The 18887-nt window shown below is 28.5% G+C and overlaps 1 protein-coding gene across 1 annotated transcript; it reads left to right on the forward strand.

Moving 5' to 3' along the window:
• The first annotated feature begins 14481 nt into the window (after nt 1-14481).
• LOC109174507 (probable WRKY transcription factor 40) lies at nt 14482-17197 on the forward strand. Its single transcript, XM_019323739.1, has 5 exons — nt 14482-14622; nt 14963-15262; nt 15664-15780; nt 16589-16906; nt 17044-17197. The coding sequence occupies exons 1-4, from the start codon at nt 14548-14550 to the stop codon at nt 16880-16882; spliced, it is 786 nt and encodes a 261-aa protein (XP_019179284.1). The 5' UTR covers nt 14482-14547; the 3' UTR covers nt 16883-16906; nt 17044-17197.
• The last annotated feature ends 1690 nt before the right edge of the window (nt 17198-18887 follow it).

Raw genomic sequence — 18887 nt, forward strand, 5'->3', positions numbered from 1 at the left:
ATTAATATTATTTTTTTTGGAAAAGAAAATTATGAGATCCATGTGGAAAACTTTTGAATGTACGTTTGATTTGTGTTCAAAATTTCTACTAGCGAATAACCTCCAAAATTGACCCAGAGTAAAGTCTAGACTCTAGAGAAAGATAATGTAAAGAATAATAAATTAAAGAAATAAAAACAAAAACAAAAAGCTATAAATTATGGAGTACATTAGGGTACGACACTTTTGTATCTTTTGGGACCACTTGGTGAAAACGTTGTCAGTACTACTCACTTGTAATTACGGAGTAATATTTAATATTTGTTCATTTCCGTCAAGAAAAATGGCTTCTTTTTTTTTTTATTCAAAACACAATTTACAGAAGTATATTTAATATGTATGGATAGAGTTTTTTACACTTTTGGTCTAACTTCTATAGTGTCAGTAACAACTTTGATCCACAACTTTTAAAATTTGTAGAATTGGTCCACGACTATGACTTTTTTTTCCATTCAATTTTTGTCGAAAAATTTTACTTCTCATTTTAACATGGGTAATATTGTCTTTTCCATCTTACAAACTAATGACATAAATAAATAAATAAATAAATAATTAAACACAGCCAGTGATACGGTGATTGAAATTAAAAGTCACCCAATTCTAATTCCACTTTCAGTTTCACCCTCCTTGCTAAATGTCAAAATTTTTTAGTTGTTTATTTATTTATTTATTTATGTCATTAGTTTGTGAGGTAGAAAAGACAATATTGCCCATATTAAATGATGAGTAAAATTTTCCGGCAAACATTGGACCGAAAATGCATCGAAAGGACCAAATTTACTAAGAAAGTCATAGTCGTGGATCAAAATTGTTGGTGACACCATAGTCGTGGGACCAAAAGTGTAAAAAAACTCTTTATGGATATGAGTGAGATTATGTGGATCTCATTCAATTTAATCAAAAGTGTCCAGTTTGATGCTAAAAAATTAAAATGACTATAAATTAATTGTTACTTATGAAAGAATGTATAATATTTAAGGGAAAAAGTATGATTTTTTGAGGAAAATGTAATACATTCTAATAGTCCATTTGAAAATTTGGAAAGTGACTTTTAGAAGTCATTTTTTTTTTTTTTTTTAGATTTTTCAGTGTTTGGGTACTCAAGGAAAATAAAGTCAACGGAAAATATTTATTTTGGTTAACAGAAAAAAGACCCAATTTAGTGAAATGTCTTCATAGTTTTTTAATCAAGACATTTTTCGGATTCTTTATTTTCCCTCTCTTCTTTTTAAGTTATAAGTTTCCGAAATATTATTACTACCACCACCATAACTACCAAATTAAACCACCACCACCACCACACAACCACCACCACTATCACACGACAACGACCACCTCCACTATCACACGATAATGACCACCACCACCACCAATACCACCACCAACACTACCAACAACAACAACACCAACAACACAACACCACTACCACACCACCACCACCAACGCCTCTACCAACACTACCACCACCACTACCAAACCACCACAACTGCTACAACCACACTACGCCAACAATTTTTTTTTTAAACACTTACTTTCAAATGCTACTTAATCTCATAATGTCTAAAAATAATAATAAATACACTACTACAGAAAAGGGCTTTAACATCGGTTAAAAGACCCTATTTAACGTCGGTTATCTTTCAACGTCAACTTTAGAGACGTAGTACATAAATGATACGACGTCAGTTAAACAACCGACGTCGTATATTTTTTTAAAATTAAAAAATAAACTTATGACGTCGGCGTCGTAGTATTTTTTTTTTTTTTTTAAATTTAACATACGACGTCGGCTTTTAAGTTAAAGCCGATGTTGTATGCTTTTTTAAAAAATAATAATAATATACGATGTCGGCTTTTAACGTAAAGCCGACGTCGTAAATTAATTAATGATTTTTTATATATAATACGACGTCGTGTATGTGTGTGTGTGTGTATATATATATATATATATATATATATATATATATATATATATATATATATATATATATATATATTAAAATTGTTTTATGGTTTCTACCCTAACCTGTATCAACTTTCAGAACTTGCGCAGCTAACAATTTAACATTCAAACATCAACTAATTCAAGCTACTAAACATGAAACTAATATAAAGAACACAATTCATTAAACTAATTCAAACTACTAATCGTAAAACTAATATAAGTAACACAATTCACCAAAAATAACTAAACATCAAGTCAATAAACATAAACTAATTTTAAACGTAAAGTATCAAATAAGAAGCGTTTTATTAACTCATTCATCAATAAGAAAGTTAGACCATTTGTCTCTAACTTCATCAATCTCTTGTTTGTTGTATGGCAATCTTCCTTGTCTTTCCAAAGTCTACAAAGTTCAAAAGAAATAAAAATAATAAATAAGCAAGTATTTTTAAACATTTGAAGAAGAAAGATATATTATTAAATTACTTGCCTTATCCATTCCTTTGCTTAGGTTGTTGGAAACAATTTTCAACATGAACTTCATCACATAATAACCACATTCGGTAGTTCCTTTTTGTATAGCACACTACATTTGAATTACAATAAAATTAAAATAAATTAGTAAAAAACAATAAGTTTGCATGTTTTACAAAGTGAATGAAGTACATACCGAACATATAGTCCATTTTGGTGAACGATTTTGTTTCTTTCCATTCATCATGTTTGTTGTAGTCATACACCTATTAATATAAGACATAAAATATACGTAAATACTTGGCATCACTAGTTTAATAATAAATATTAATTAATTATATAAATTTACATACGTTTCCATTATATGTTTAATGTCTTCACACGGCCCATGACCAAGTGAATCAAACCAAAAAATTTCATTTAGTCAAGGACAAATCGCCATCAACCGATCTTCAGACTCATCATTTTCATTGTCAACATACATGTTAGATGTTGTAGCCACATCGCTTTCACCGTGCCAAATCCATTGTGTATAATTTGGATTAATCCCATTAACGATTAGATAATCATATATGTCATCTTCACCTAACCTTTTTTTATTACAACATTTCGTACAAGGACAGAAGAACCTCTTATTACTATTCATAAGGTTATTCTTTTCAAAGTGTAAAAAATTTCTAACTCCATCTTCATATTGCTGACTAAGTCGATTAGCTTTCATCCAACTTTTATCTATCACAAGCCAATCTAAAATAATAATAACCCTAGTTAAACATTAGTTAACACTATTTTAACAAATTTCTATAATAATACCTACTACTACAACTACAATAATTCTTAAAATTCAACATATATATACAAAACAAATCCTAAATTTTCAAATATCGACACAATTCCATTTCTATTTCACAAAAGGGCTTATCTTTTCCATTTTATTTAGTAATTGTGTTCTAAGGCAATTTATAAGCCATCTCATAATTATTTAGCTCAAATTAGGTAAAACTAAAATTTATAAGTCATCTCATAAAAGAAATTGTCAAATTCTTTAGCTCAATCTTTCTTCACCTAAATAACTAAATTACTACTCCCTCCATCTCATTTATAGATAACAATTTCTAAAAATTAAAAATATATAAACAATATTTCATAAAATTCCACACACACACACACACACACACACACACACACACACACACACACACACACACACACACACACACACACACACACACACACACACACACACACACACACACACATATATATATATATATATATATATATATATATATATATATATATATATATATATATATATATATTACGTACCTTCCGGCGGCGAAACACGAGCGGCATCCGAGCTGTGGCGGTGGCAGCGTCAGAGAGCAGCGCGGAGATAAGTGGCGGAGGCGTCGACAGTAGCTGCTGCCGTTCGACGACACGGCGATGGCGTGACGGGCGGTGGCTGGCGACGATACGGCGGTGGAGTGGAGGTGTGGAGGTGAAGATGAAGTTTTTTTTTTTTTTTTTTGAATTGCATTCGGTAGCTTCTAATTAGGGTTTGTATACTGTATTTAATAAATATACGACGTCAGCTATATACTTAGCAACATCGTATACCATATATATTCTTTTTATTTTTTTTATTCAGGATACCGCGTCGGCTAATTAATTAGCCGACGTCGTATGTTATTTTAATATTGAATTTTTTTTATTTAAATACCATACGACGTCGGCTAATTAGCCGACGTCGTATGGTATTTTAATTTCAATTTTTTTATTTAACTATTTTACGACGTTGGCCAATTACATCGACCGACGTCGTAACTATTTTACTTTTTTTTTTAATTTCGATTATATATGACGTCGGTTATTTGTTATAACCAACGTCATATGTATTTTTAAAAAAATAAAAAATAATTTTAAATATTTAACGTCGAATTTTCTAAAAACTGACGTTAAAATGGTGACGCTGTAATGTATTTCTGTAGTAGTGATAGAAAAAATTTGTAAGCAACTAAGTACTTCTTCTAACTTAAAATTTTTTTTTCGCTTTTAACAACTAACTTTTTAGCCAACTACCATGTAGTGTGATAACATTCTGGTTACCATTCCAAATGAGTGGTCATAGGTCCGGTGTTGAGGGCTTAGATTCTTGTTTGTTTAAATGAATGGTTCATATTATTTTGATTTTAGTATTTTTATCATTTTTTTTTTTACTTTACCCTCTATTATATTATTTACTTTTCCTAAATACCCTTGCATTCTGTCAGTGTAAACTTTTGTAACGGAATATTTTGTTAACTATTTATCATTCTTAACTTACTCATTGATTTTCATAAGGAATGTCTTAATTAGGTTCGAACCACATCCCAATCAAAATTGACATATAATTGTTAAACATATACTATGAATATGATAGAGTGTACTAAAAAAATACAATATAACAGCCAATGTGATTGCTCACTCCCTGGCCAGAGCTTCTTGCTTGTATATTGGTCGGGAGGTGTGGACGTAGATATCCCTCATTGTATTTGTGATTTGATTTCGCAATAATAATTCGCTTTGATTGTTGTTTTAAAAAAGAAAAGCAATATAAAATGTAACATGAACTTTGTTCAATTAATTAGAATCACACATTGGACATTGATGAAACGGTACATCTAATTTACAGTATATATTTAACACATATGAGAAACTATGTCTATTATCATTGTCTTTTGGGGGAAGGAGAATTTGGTTCTGTTTTTGAAGGTGCATTGCGCCAAGACACTAAAATTGCAGTGAAGCACACCAAGAGACTAATCAAATCAATAATTCATTTCTAGTGGAAATGGCAACAAGAGGAAGCATAGATCACGCCCTCTAAAATTGTTATTACACCAGTTAATCCAACATTTCTGCCACATATCATAGTACGTTATGCATTTTTGAAATATTTATTTTTATAAAAAAATTGATAATCTTGCATTAATATACGTCAAGATACCAAATAATATTTTGATAAATTCAAAAACACTAATTTAAAAATACAAATTAGATATTCAACTATTCGCGCAATTAGTAACTACTTTAAATGATAAATGTGATGCCACAACGATGATGTCATATGTGCTGCGTCATGAGTGGCATGGGCTTCTCAATCATATCATGTTCATATCGCCAAATGGATTTTTCTAATCTATTTTGTACTACTTGCCTTTAATTTGTTGTATTTTTAATTTCTTCCATCTTCCTTCCCCACCACTCTAACGTGCTAGCGTCTACCACAAAAATAAGCAATCGTTATGTTGTGCATCCGTGTGCATTATGTATGGTGTACATAGATGTAAAAACAAGGTTGTTTTTATTAAAAATGCACATCCCACTTAAAAAAAATCAGTTTTAATTCTCCTCAACAGCATTATATTGTTTATTCATTCTGCATTTTTAGTTCATTGATTCTGGGTTTTTAGTTCATTGATTCTGGATTTTTAGTTCATTGATTCTGGATATTTAGACGGAAATTGAAACTGATTTTTTTTTTTCATTCATGCTGGATATTTAGTTTATTCATTATGGATTTTTAGTTCATTCATTATGGATTTTTAGTTCATTGATTCTGGATTTTTAGTTCATTGATTCTTGATTTTTAGTTCAGTGATTTTGGATATATAGTTCAAATTATGCACACCATAATGCTATTGTCGGGAATCGGAACTGATTTTTTTTTAAGTGGACGCGCGTTTTTAGTCAAAACGACGTCGTTTTTGCATCCGTGTGCACCATGCATGGTGCACATGGATGCACAGCATATAATTTGCCAAAAACAAGATAAAATGAAATGAAAGATGTGCTATAAAATCAATTACAAAATTATTTCAAAAATTTTCATAATAATTTCAAAAATCTCACATTTTCAAAAATAAAATGGAGGCATATAAAATATTCTTACGTAATTTAAACCATTGAGCATATAACGTGAACTAAACACACAATACAATAAAAAGTGAACTTCAGAGTGATTCTACTACTAGAAAAAATCTGAACTGCAATGGAAAATTAAGGGTGCGTTTGGAAATCCGAAAAATGACTTTCTAGAAAATGAGTCATTTTTCAGAAAACATTTTTCTTTTCGGTGTTTAGCTACAAAACGGAAAACTGTATTTGTGTGTTTGCTTCATTTTCCAGAAAATGAGTAGGAAAAATGAAAAAAATTGAATACTTCAAAATTTTAATTGTTTGATATTTTTGATAAAATCCTTTTGTGAATAACACTCTTTTGATATATATATATATATATATATATATATATATATATATATATATATATATATATATATATATATATATATATATATATATATTAACATTTTTTAAAATGTATTTTTTTAAAATTTTTAAGTATGAAAAATTAATATTATTTGTAGATTTTACTTATTCTTTTGAATTTTGAATTAAAATAAAATAAAAATAAAAATAAAAAAAGCTCGCCGACTAGCCGCGGGGCCCGCCAACCTGCATGGGCGGGCTATGGTTGCATGAACCCTAGCTTGCAGGTTCATTTGGTGGGTCGACTCGCAAAAGCCCGCCAAAAATTAGGCTCGAAAAATTTTGCATATGCATCATTTGGAAAATGACTTTCCCAAAAAAAAAAGGGAAAGTCATTTTCTCCCAAAACATACCTATTTTCCTTTGACTAAGGCATCATTTTTCACTGACCTCATTTTCCTTCCTCTTGTCAAACACTGAAAACTCGAAAAACTTTTTCCGGGAGTCATTTTTCGAGTTTCCAGACGCACCCTAAAATGAAATAATTTCCGTTGCAAAATCACAATGGAATTGCATTCCAATGCAACGGAAAAATAAAATAAAATTTTAATTTGTTGCAATTTTTAGTGCAAAAAAAAATTGGAAGAAAACATTTTTTGTGAGGAAAGTGGAACGGAAAACTAAACACACACTACACCAAATACGTTATTTAGCGGCAGTTTAAATGTTGTTTAGCGGAGGTTTTTGAACCGTCGCGAAAAATTGGTCATTTTATATATATATATTAGCATTTAGCGACACTTAACTAACCGTCGCTAAATATTTTATTTATTTTTTACTTTAAATATTAGCGTCAGTTGTATAACCGCCGCTAAAATATAATTTTATTTCAAAACTATTTTCTTATCTACTTGTAGTGGCATTTTTTAATTGGCTTTAAAATTTTCATAAAATATTTTAGTTTTGATTTTATGATGGTCATTATATCATATTTTTTCTCATAAATCTTTATATTAAAAATTGTATTGCAACCACAAACAAGCTCTATATACATATTCAATTGAAATGAGAATCAGTTGTAACAAATATTTGTAAAAAAATATTAAACAATATTCACGTACAACCATCTATATATTGATTGAACCGCATACATAGCTGAAAAGTATTTTTACATGAAAAATATAAAGTAACATAGACTATGAATACAATGTTTTTAACATTCAAATTAAAACCAACACAAAGAAAGATGGTAAACATCTCTCTCAGATTCTCCAAGCCAATCAAGAAATCCTGCAACCGTCCAGATGTAATGATTGTCATGGTGAAATGCATGGTCCGACAATTGTTAGCTCGTGGATACCTTGATGTGAAACCTAAGAATTCAAGTCTAGAAAAGTTAAAAAATAATAGAATTGAACATGATAACAATATGTTTGCGGTAATGAATGAATCAATGCTATAGTATGTGTGCTGTGTACATGTAAGCTGATGTTCACACACAACTTACTACAGTATATTCATGTCGATTATGTTGTATGTTCATATTCAACCTATAACATACATGTGATATGGAGTGATGCCAATTTTCACAAAACAAATTAAATTATATCTTTTATTAATTTTGTTCTTACTTGTGATTATTAATTACAGTAATAAAAGTCGACTTAAAATAAGTTGACAATTTCAATGACTTTGCTTAGCTTTGTAAACTAAGACTAAATAATAGTTGTTTTATTGATGCAATATTTTAATAGTATTCATATTCACATTGTATATAATAATAATGTTAAGTTTTATTCTATTCTTCCACACTGTTGCCTGTGAGACTCAATCCCTGATCATTCTTCTAAAATTTCACCTTTGTGACCAGTTGAGCTGCCCATGCGAGTGTTAAGTTTTATTCTATTATAATAACATAGACTTGCATGATCTAATTTAACAATGACAAATACATTGCAGTATTAGCTATCTTCTACAATATTTTAGCATTTTGTTATACCATGGACCATGCCACATTGAAAGGCGAATCAAGTTAAATCCCTTTTTTTTCAAATTAAGTTAATTTTTAATTTTTCTTTTTTTACAAATAAATTAATATATAAAAATATATTATTAAAAAATTCTAATTAATATCTTTCAAATAACACTCATATTAATATTTTATTTTAATATTTTAAATTAAAATATAAGAATATTAATAGACCACGTTAGATTCATTTTCAATATACGTATAATTTTAATTTTGAAAATACTATAGGTTTATTTTTATAATACTACAAGTTCATTTTCAAAATACTATAGGTTTATTATAACAATTGTAATGCAATTACATTATAATGGTAGATCTAAAATAGATTCATTAGTGAAACATTGCAACTTCATTTTTACAATATTAATGGTTCGTTTTTACAATACTAAATGTTCATCTTTAATAATAATGCGACTACAATATTATACAAATGAACCTAAAATAGGTTCAGTAAGAAAATATTAGAGTTCCATTCTCGCAATACAGAAGGTTTATTTTACTAACTAGTTTTTTACGCGCATTGCGCGATTGGGATAATGCCCAATGCTTTTTTTAAATAAGTACTTTAAAGTATATTAAGGTACAATATGAACCATTCATTTGATTTAATAATTTGGCGGTCATTTTTTCTACCCAATGTTAATAATTAAATAAATTTGCTGGTCAAATCCGCTAGTATAATCCGCTAACGCTAACCGCTAACTGCTGATTGTCAAACAAGGACATTGCGAGGTAGTTCTCACTTCAATTTATTGTGTGATTTGAATACTCTCGTTGTCACAAAATCTCTCAAGTAGTTAATATGGTTGCCTTTATTAATTATATTTTTTTAATTTTTTCATGGTATTAATAAAATACTTGGTAAATAAATATATAGCATTATTTTGTATTATAACTTTGATATTTAATTAGAAAAATAGTGCACAAAAAAGATAATAGATAATGTAGTGAATATAATCAATTGATGAATTTGAATGTAAAAATTTTTACATTTGAGAAAAATAAAGACAATATAACTTATTATTTTTTGTTGTAACTACTAAATTATTATTTATATAATTTAATAAGAGTAAAATAGAGTACTAATTATGCCAACTTTGATTGGGATGAGGTTCGAACCTAAGACCTTTTTTTATTGAAATCAATGAGTAAGTTAACGGTGAACTAACGACAATTCTTAAAATTTTAACGGAATTAGTAACGGTGTGTGGGTATTTTAAGAAATTTGAGTGTAAAATTTAAATCTGATCAATCTTTTAATTAATCTGAGCCATTCATTTGATTAAAATCTGTGACCGCCATTTTTTCTACCCATTATAAGCCTAACTCTATTGGGCTTTTATTAGTATAGTAGATATAAGCCTAACTCTATTGGGCTTTTATTAGTATAGTAGATAGTAGATAGATAGTAGATATTGGAAGCCATCAATAAACAACTAAGATTTAAAATATATTAATTAGAATGAATATTATTTAAAAGATATCATCAATAGATTATTTTTAATAATATATTTTGTAACATTGATTTTATTTATAAATAATAATAAAGAATAATATGTGTAAATGATAGCAGGCAAATTGATGTCATTTTAATGAAGCTACATTATTATTGTTGTAATGACCAACAATATTATAATAATGAACTAGGATCAATGATACTTTACAGTATGAATTTCTAATATCTATTCTCTCAATTTTACTTTTTAATGTGGCAAACAATAAGAGGCTATCTTGAACATATGAATCTCAAGAAACGTGACATAAAAAATTTGAGTGAGGGAGAACTAATATTTTCATTTTTTTAAAAATTAATAGTGCGTGTTTGCTTTTCTCCATATACTTCTTATGATAAAATAAATAAATAAAATAAATAAATAAATAAATAAATATATATATATATATATATATATATATATATATATATATATATATATATATAAAGTATATTAAGGCAGGATTATATTGAAATTGTTCATGCATAGATAATTGAAGGTTGAATTTGCGTATTTAAATAGGTAATTCTTCTCCCAAAGGTTGAGTTCCCAACCCCAAGGGCTCCCCACACTCCGACCCGACAGAGCATTGTAGGAAGTTGTAAATCACGGTGACTCAATGGTTCAGCAGACAGGGCCAAATGCTGATATGCACAAGGAATCTGCCCACTTTGGACATAATTCCCGCACTGCCGCTGCCGAGGTTAAAACCTTGGTCTCTTCTCCCAAATACTACCCACTAAACCATTGAGCTAAGCCCGTGCGGGTTAAATAGGTAATTCTAAGTTTACAAATGCAAGATAATATAGTCAAGATTGATTATAATTGTCAATAAAATAATTGTATAGGTATGATTGAAACCAAATACGAGACATAAGGGAAAACAAATAAAAATTAGGGCATAAAATATTAAATATATACTAATATTGTTTGAGGAGATTCCGACATTAGGATTTGTGGTTAAGTTCTATTAAGACTTAGCTTTAATATTAGAATTAGATTAATGGTGTAGTTATAATTCTATATTAGACTTTAATATTAGAATTAGACTAACGGTGAATTAACGGAAAAGTTAAATGGATAATCATATAATTAAGGATAAATTATAAAATCTTAAAAGAAAAAAATTAAAACCTGGACAATATGAACCATTCATTTGATTTAATAATTTGGCGGACATTTTTTCTACCCAATGTTAATAATTAAATAAATTCGCTGGTCAAATCCGCTAGTATAATCTGCAAACGCTAACCGCTAACTGCTGATTGTCAAACAAGGACATTGCGAGGTAGTTCTCACTTCAATTTGTTGTGTGATTTGAATACTCTCTTTGTCACAAAATCTCTCAAGTAGTTAATATGGTTGGCTTTATTAATTATATTTTTTTAATTTTTTCATGGTATTAATAAAATACTTGGTAAATAAATATATAGCATTGTATTATAACTTTGATATTTAATTAGAAAAATAGTGCACAAAAAAAATAATAGATAATGTAGTGAATATAATCAATTGATGAATTTGAATGTAAAAATTTTTAAGGAAAATATTTCTTTTAATTAATTTATTGATAATTAATAATTTTTTTTTCACTGAATAAAGACATTGTAAGGATAATGTAGCGAATATAATCAATTAATAAATTTGAATATAAAGAATTTTTATATTGAAGAAAAATAAAGACAATATAACTAATAAAATTATTTCTCTTATTTAATTTATTAATAATGAATAATTTTTTTTTTGAATAAAGACATTGTGGACACATAATTCTAAATTAAAGAAATACATATGTATTATTTTTCGTTGTAACTACTAAATTATTATTTATATATAATTTAATAAGAGTAAAATAGAGTACTAATTATGCCAACTTTGATTGGGATGAGGTTCGAACCTAAGACCTTTTTTTTTTTATTATTAAAATCAATGAGTAAGTTAACGGTGAACTAACGGCAATTCTTAAAATTTTAACGGAATTAGTAACGGTGTGTGGGTATTTTAGAAAATTTTAGTGTAAAATTTAAATCTGATCAATCTTTTAATCAATCTGAGCCATACATTTGATTAAAATCTGTGACCGTCATTTTTTCTACCCATTATATGCCTAACTCTCTTAGGCTCTTATTAGTATAGTAGATATAGTAGATATATATATATATATATATATATATATATATATATATATATATATATATATATATATATATATATTCATTCATTCATTCTACTTTAATTTAAACGTCATACTTTTCTTTTGAGTGAAATCTATTTTTGATCCTACTATTATAGGGGTCATTCTAATTTTAGTCCACCATAATTATTTTTATCACATTGCATCCATTATTATTAAACGTATTTCAATTTTAGTCCATGAAAAATCTAAAAATAGACTAAAATTGAAACACTTTTAATAATAGTGAACGCAATGTGGCAAAAATAATTATGATGGACTAAAATTAAAAAAATTTCTATAACAGTAGGAACAAAAATGAAATTCACTCCTTTTCTTTTTATCCATTAATCTCAAAACAATGTACACCATTCTAATTTAAACATTACAATTTTTACTTTTCCCAATTTACTCTTGATTCATTTTAACAGTTTTGAAAAAGATATCACATCTTATTTATTTTCTTCAAAATAGTTAATTCATTTTAACAGTTTTGAAAAAGATATCACATCTTATTTATTTTCTTCAAAATAGTTGTATTAAGGTTAAAACTTGTGTGAGTCTTGTCCATGAGACGGGTAAAGTCAAGATGTAATAGTTACTCTAGAAATGTAATACTTATATTGAAAAATGTAATACTAATCAGGAATAAAGTGTTTGTTACTTATAAGGGAAACTGTAATACTTTTGATGAAAAACATGTAATGCTTTTACATTTTGATTTAAAAGTATTACATTTTTTCTCAAAAGTATTACGTTTTATCTTATAAGTAACAAAAACTTTAAACTTTATTAGTATTACATTTTTTAGTATAAGTATTACATTTTCATATTAACCCGACTCGTCTCACAGACCAACACCGGAGAGTCACTCTTGTATTAAACATAAACATTCCTCACCAAAATGAGATAACAGAAAGTAGTATTTATGATAGTTAATTTCATTTTTGGTCCTAGATTTATAGATGACAATCTACTTTTAGTCTTTTTTTTTTTAATTAGAATTTTCTCATTTGGTACTAGTATTATTGTGATATGACCATTTTTAGTCTTCTGTCAATAAAAATCATTGAAATGTCGTTAAATACAAAGACATTTTGATCTTTTTTTATACAAAGTAGGTTAATCCGCTATATATTTTTTTTTTGAAAAAATTCATAATTGAAGACCGAAATGTCCTTATATTTAATGATATTTAAACTATTTTGTTGATAAAGGACCAAAAATGGTCATGTCACAATAATACTAGGACCAAAAGTAGATGTTCTAATAAAAAAGGACTTAAAGGCCCTGTTTAGTACATGGTTGTTAGCTGATAGCTGTTAGCTGTTAGCTGATTTGGTTAGAGGGTATGACTTGTTGATAACATTAGCTGACGGTAGAAAAATGTTTGGTAAATTAGCTGTTAGGTGATAGCTGTTTGGTATAATTTCTTTTCTCAAAAAACTAATTGAAAAAGTTGTTTTGAGTAGCTTTTTGAATTTTAGCATTTTGGAATTACGAAAAGCTAATTAACCAAATACTTATATTGATTTTTTTTTAACCAAGTTAAACAATTAATTGTGGTTAAATAAATTAAAATTAGCTGATAAGCTAACTAATTTATCAAACAAGGTGGATCCTATAAATATAGGGAAAAAAAATGGAATTAACTCTGTTTATGAGTAGAGTGAAATTTTCGGAGTAATATAAATATGAATACAGGTGATTTGGAAACCGGCAAGACCAATACTATTGTGGGAAACAAAACTATTATAAGGTGGAATTATCCAAAAAGTCAATTTGATGTCAACACGTGAAATGGGTTGGGACCGGCAGCTTGGATTATTGAAATAATGATTTTGAGTTGACCAAGACTTTAATAGTACAAAAGAAAAGTATAATTGTTTTTTAAAAAATAAAAGAAAATTATAATTATAACTATAAACGACTAAACCCATGCTGGAAATTTTGTTCAGTTTCTCCGAACTTTCTGTCCTAAATACGCCTAGACCAAACTTTAGATAACTATTATTTTTCACAATAAAAAAAATAAAAAAAAATATTGCAAAGAATTCTATAAATTCGGCATTTCTAGCTTAATCCGCCCTTCAATTCAACAGATTCAGTTTGCAGAATACTGTGATCTTGACTCCACGCTGCGATGGGCAGTTGCGCCTTGGAAGACAATTCTCCTTGTATGGATATAGATCTCAATGCTACCGTCAACGAAATTCCGGTTAGTACAATTTTTTTTTTTTTTTTTTTTTAATGACGAAAGAAACTCACAACTCTTTCTAGTATGAGTAAACTTATTTTGTGATTTTAACAGAAAAGGATCACAAACAAGTAAATCAGTTTAACTTACTCATAATTGATGGGTTCAAATTAAATCAAAAGGGCAAGGGTTCAAACCTTGTGATTACAAGTGTAGATCTCTTGCCGAGTTACCCGGTCATTAAAACCTTGATTGAATAGATTATTGTCTTTCTCTTTTTTGTACGGTACGTACAAGAAAAATCGCAATTTTTCCTGTAGTGGTGATACGATCTAGAGGATTTATATATGTTTTGGGTCAGATGAGGGATGGACAACATGAAACGTTGGAGGAAGAGTTGAACGAGACTAGGGCGGAGAACAAAAAGCTGTCGGCGGCGCTGTCGGCGATGTGCGAAAACTACAGCAGCTTGCAGAGTCGGTTACTGGATTTCATGCAAGAGAGATCGTGGAAGAGGAGGAAGTCCGACCGGGACACGACAACCTGCGGGAGTTCCGAAATCGGGTACGATGAAGCATCGGTATTATCCAAGAGGCCTAGGGAAATCAGAACTAATATCTCCAGAGTTCACGTCCAGACCGATCCATCCGACACCAGCCTTGTACGTAGTTTTTTTGGTTTTTTTTTTTTTTTTTTTTTTTTTTTTTTTCATATTTATCAATTTTCTTGATATCAAGTTTTCATATCATAAAACTATAAAAGGCTATTCACAGCCCATGAGACGTGAATGGGCAATTTATACCATGCATAATGATCTATCTTGTGTTGTAAACTCTGATTCAAAGTAACATTTAAATTATGTGTTGTAATTGATATATTCTGTACCTACTGCTACCACAGTTTATGTATCTGTGAATACACATAATATGTACAATAAACACAAAATATTTTAACAACATATTATGTGTATGCATCTAACATATTATTTTACTTTCACGATGATATTTAAGGCTCAAACTTACTGCATATATGGCGCTATAATTGTTGTGTTTTTGTGCGCAGATTGTGAAAGACGGATATCAATGGCGAAAGTACGGTCAGAAAGTAACGAGAGATAACCCATCTCCTAGAGCATACTACAAATGTTCTTTTGCACCTTCTTGTCTTGTGAAGAAAAAGGTACAAATAGTAATTAATTAATTGATATAAAGTGAATTACATTTTTCTATTCAATTGGGGTTACTAATCGGACCATATAGCTATAATAATAAATACACATCGTTCTCTTTCATTTTATTCACCAATTTCTTCTTTTTTATTATTATTAAGCTGGAAAAATGACATTTTAGTTTCTTAATTATATTATAATAGTCAATTTAGTTCCTTAATTATACATGCAACCCCATTTTGTTTTAAATTGTTTGTTTGATGGTTATTTTAGCCCCTCACCTCATAGAGCTGTTATAAGTTCCTCATAACCTAAAATGGCCACTAAACAAACAATTTAGGGACTAAATGGAGTTACATGTATAATCCAGGGACTGAGTTGGCTATTCTAATAAATTGAGAGACTAAAATATATGACCATTCTCTCTTATTATTATATTATTATTAAAAATACTATTTGCTTTAAGTATTTTGTCCAAAAATACGATGCTATCTATATTCTTGACTTATCTAAATTAACCTATTCAATTATTACTAGTTTTTTTTTTTAAAAACCAATTATTACTAGTTAATATGAAGAACTCTCACTATTTAGAATGGTACCATTTGACATGTTACATCTTATTCATTTATGATGGAATAAGACTAGTCAATGCATTAGTAGCTAAAAATACGAATAAATGTTATTACTTGTCACACATCGTATCATACTATCATTTGGCAAAAAAATTTGTTAATAAGGATTACATTTTTGTTAATAAGGATTACGAATAATGCCTCAAAGAATAAAGAAATAAAACTCTGATATTTTTTATTGCAGGTGCAGAGAAGTGTGGAAGATAAATCCATCTTGATAGCTATATACGAAGGTGAACACAACCATCCCCACCCATCAGAGACAACCCAAACATTTACCTTAGCATCACAAACATCTAATCTAGGATTTCACAATAACATACAAAGATCATCATGTGATTCCATAGTGGACAACACCAAGGAAATACAACAACTTTTGGTTGAGAAAATGGCTTCTTCCTTGACAAATGATCATAGCTTCACTGAAGCACTGGCAGCAGCCATATCCGAGAGGATATTAGACAACCCCTTAGATTGATGGTGATGAAATCATAGTTGTATACCTCTCCGTCCCGTTTTACCTGTCTTACTTTCCTTTTAGTTTGAGGGGCAAAATTAGAAAGTTAGTAACATTAGTTTTGTTGCATTCAAAATCGTGCAAAAAGCAAATGTGGCAAGGAATTGGGGACGGAGGGAGTAATTAATTAGTGTCGTTATAAGTCACATGATTTTTTTTGGTAAGTGTATGATTTAGTTGATGATTTTTAATGTATTCCTGCATGGTTTAATTTGTATATGAGATTATGAGTTCGATTTGCTTAGAAACTTTCTAATTTCTTTTAGTTTATATTTATATATCTCTATATATATATATATATGCTAGGTTAAGTATGATGGAATTGTGAAAGTGGAAAAAAAGAATCAACCTTTGAAAAGGATTAAACTAACTTTCCCATCAATTAAACTATTGGAAAAAATGTCAAAGATCTTGTGGTCAAGCGGTGTGAAGTGACTATTTCAAGTGGGAGGTCATGAGTTTGAGCTTCAGTGGAGGCAATATTAACACGTATATGAATGGATATAGGTATATATGAATGGATATTACATGGTCAATAGTATTAAAAAAACAGGTATATATAAACGGATACTACATGTAACAGGGTCAATATATAGTACTATATATAAAAAAAAAAAAAAAACACTATTGGAAAATAATTGAGCAAATATATTTGTCAGGAGAATTAATTAATATGTTTGGTGTTATCTAAACGCATAACAATTAAATTGTCAAAGACAATTTTTACAAATATTTGATTAGTTTAAACTTTCTAATTTTTTTTTTTTTTTAAATCTCCAATATACCCTTACCAGATATAAACATGAAATACGCATACCATTAATACAAAATGATGAAGCAAACAATTAGTGCTAACTCAGAATGCATTCTTCTATGCAATATGCATGTATATATAATAATATAATATGAATGTGTTCGACGTACAACTGAACACGTACAAAAAATTCGCCAATTAAAAAAACGACACAGACACTTTTTTGATGAATTGTAATTTTATGTGATGAGTTGGGATCATCTCTTCAATGCTGAAGTATTATAATTTTTCATATAGTTAAAGCATGAGAGAAATATAATTATTTATAAAAGAATTTTTTTAACATAATGCCAAAATGTTTAAATATGTAAGTAAATATGTTTTATACTTTCTCAATCACTTGAAAAAAGAATCATACTCTAATAAGATAAATTTATTTTTCTTAATTTAAACTTTCAAGAAAGTTTAAACTTCCTTGGCTACCAAACACCATCTAAGAGAATTGTTATTGTTAAATTCTATGTTGCACAGAAACAAGAAATGGAAAATGATAAAATACCAAAGTCAAAAAATGTAGGAAATGAAACATTGGGGAAACATACAAATAAAGAAATATAGGAGTATATTTGCAAATAATTATATTAAATATGTATAAACATCTATTACTAGTTTGATAAATAAAAATATATAACTAAAAAATAAAACTTTAAAAGTAATGCACTAAATTAAATAAGTAACAAATAGTTAAACATCACAATGTCTAATTGAAATAATAACATCATACCAATATCTAAAATTTAAAATATTTATAAACTTTAGCAATCATGTTTTAATTAACATATCTATAAAATTAAAAATACAAACTCTAGCTAAGGTTTGATCATCCAATGATAGGTAGACAAATTAGAGGATGCCAACATATTCCATGCTTGCAAATTTGCATTGTCTCATCCAACATTTCACATTTGTTATTTGTCTTCATAATATTATTCAGTAATTCTTGATAGAAGAAAAAGAGAAGCAATGTCACGAAACCGTAGTTATCGATCGCACTCGTTTTATTGGAAAATAGCAGGTTTCTTGACCTTAAAACATGTTTCTGAACTTTTTCTTAATTGAAAAATGACCCAAAAATGCTTTTGAATGAGTTTTCATGAATTTCATAGACTAAACGTCTCTGAAATGGAAAAAAATAGTGGGGTGTTTGGTAAA

This window comes from Ipomoea nil, unplaced genomic scaffold (assembly GCF_001879475.1).
Source record: "Ipomoea nil cultivar Tokyo-kokei standard unplaced genomic scaffold, Asagao_1.1 scaffold0642, whole genome shotgun sequence".
Lineage (NCBI taxonomy): Eukaryota > Viridiplantae > Streptophyta > Magnoliopsida > Solanales > Convolvulaceae > Ipomoea > Ipomoea nil.

What these genes read in the sequence shown, in the direction of transcription:
- LOC109174507 (XM_019323739.1), top strand. Translation starts at nt 14,548, where the DNA reads ATGGGCAGTTGCGCCTTGGAAGACAATTCTCCTTGTATGGATATAGAT. An exon ending in CTACCGTCAACGAAATTCCG is followed by an intron (nt 14,623 to 14,962) that starts GTTAGTACAATT and finishes GTTTTGGGTCAG; the next exon opens with ATGAGGGATGGACAACATGA. An exon ending in CTTGTCTTGTGAAGAAAAAG is followed by an intron (nt 15,781 to 16,588) that starts GTACAAATAGTA and finishes TTTTTATTGCAG; the next exon opens with GTGCAGAGAAGTGTGGAAGA.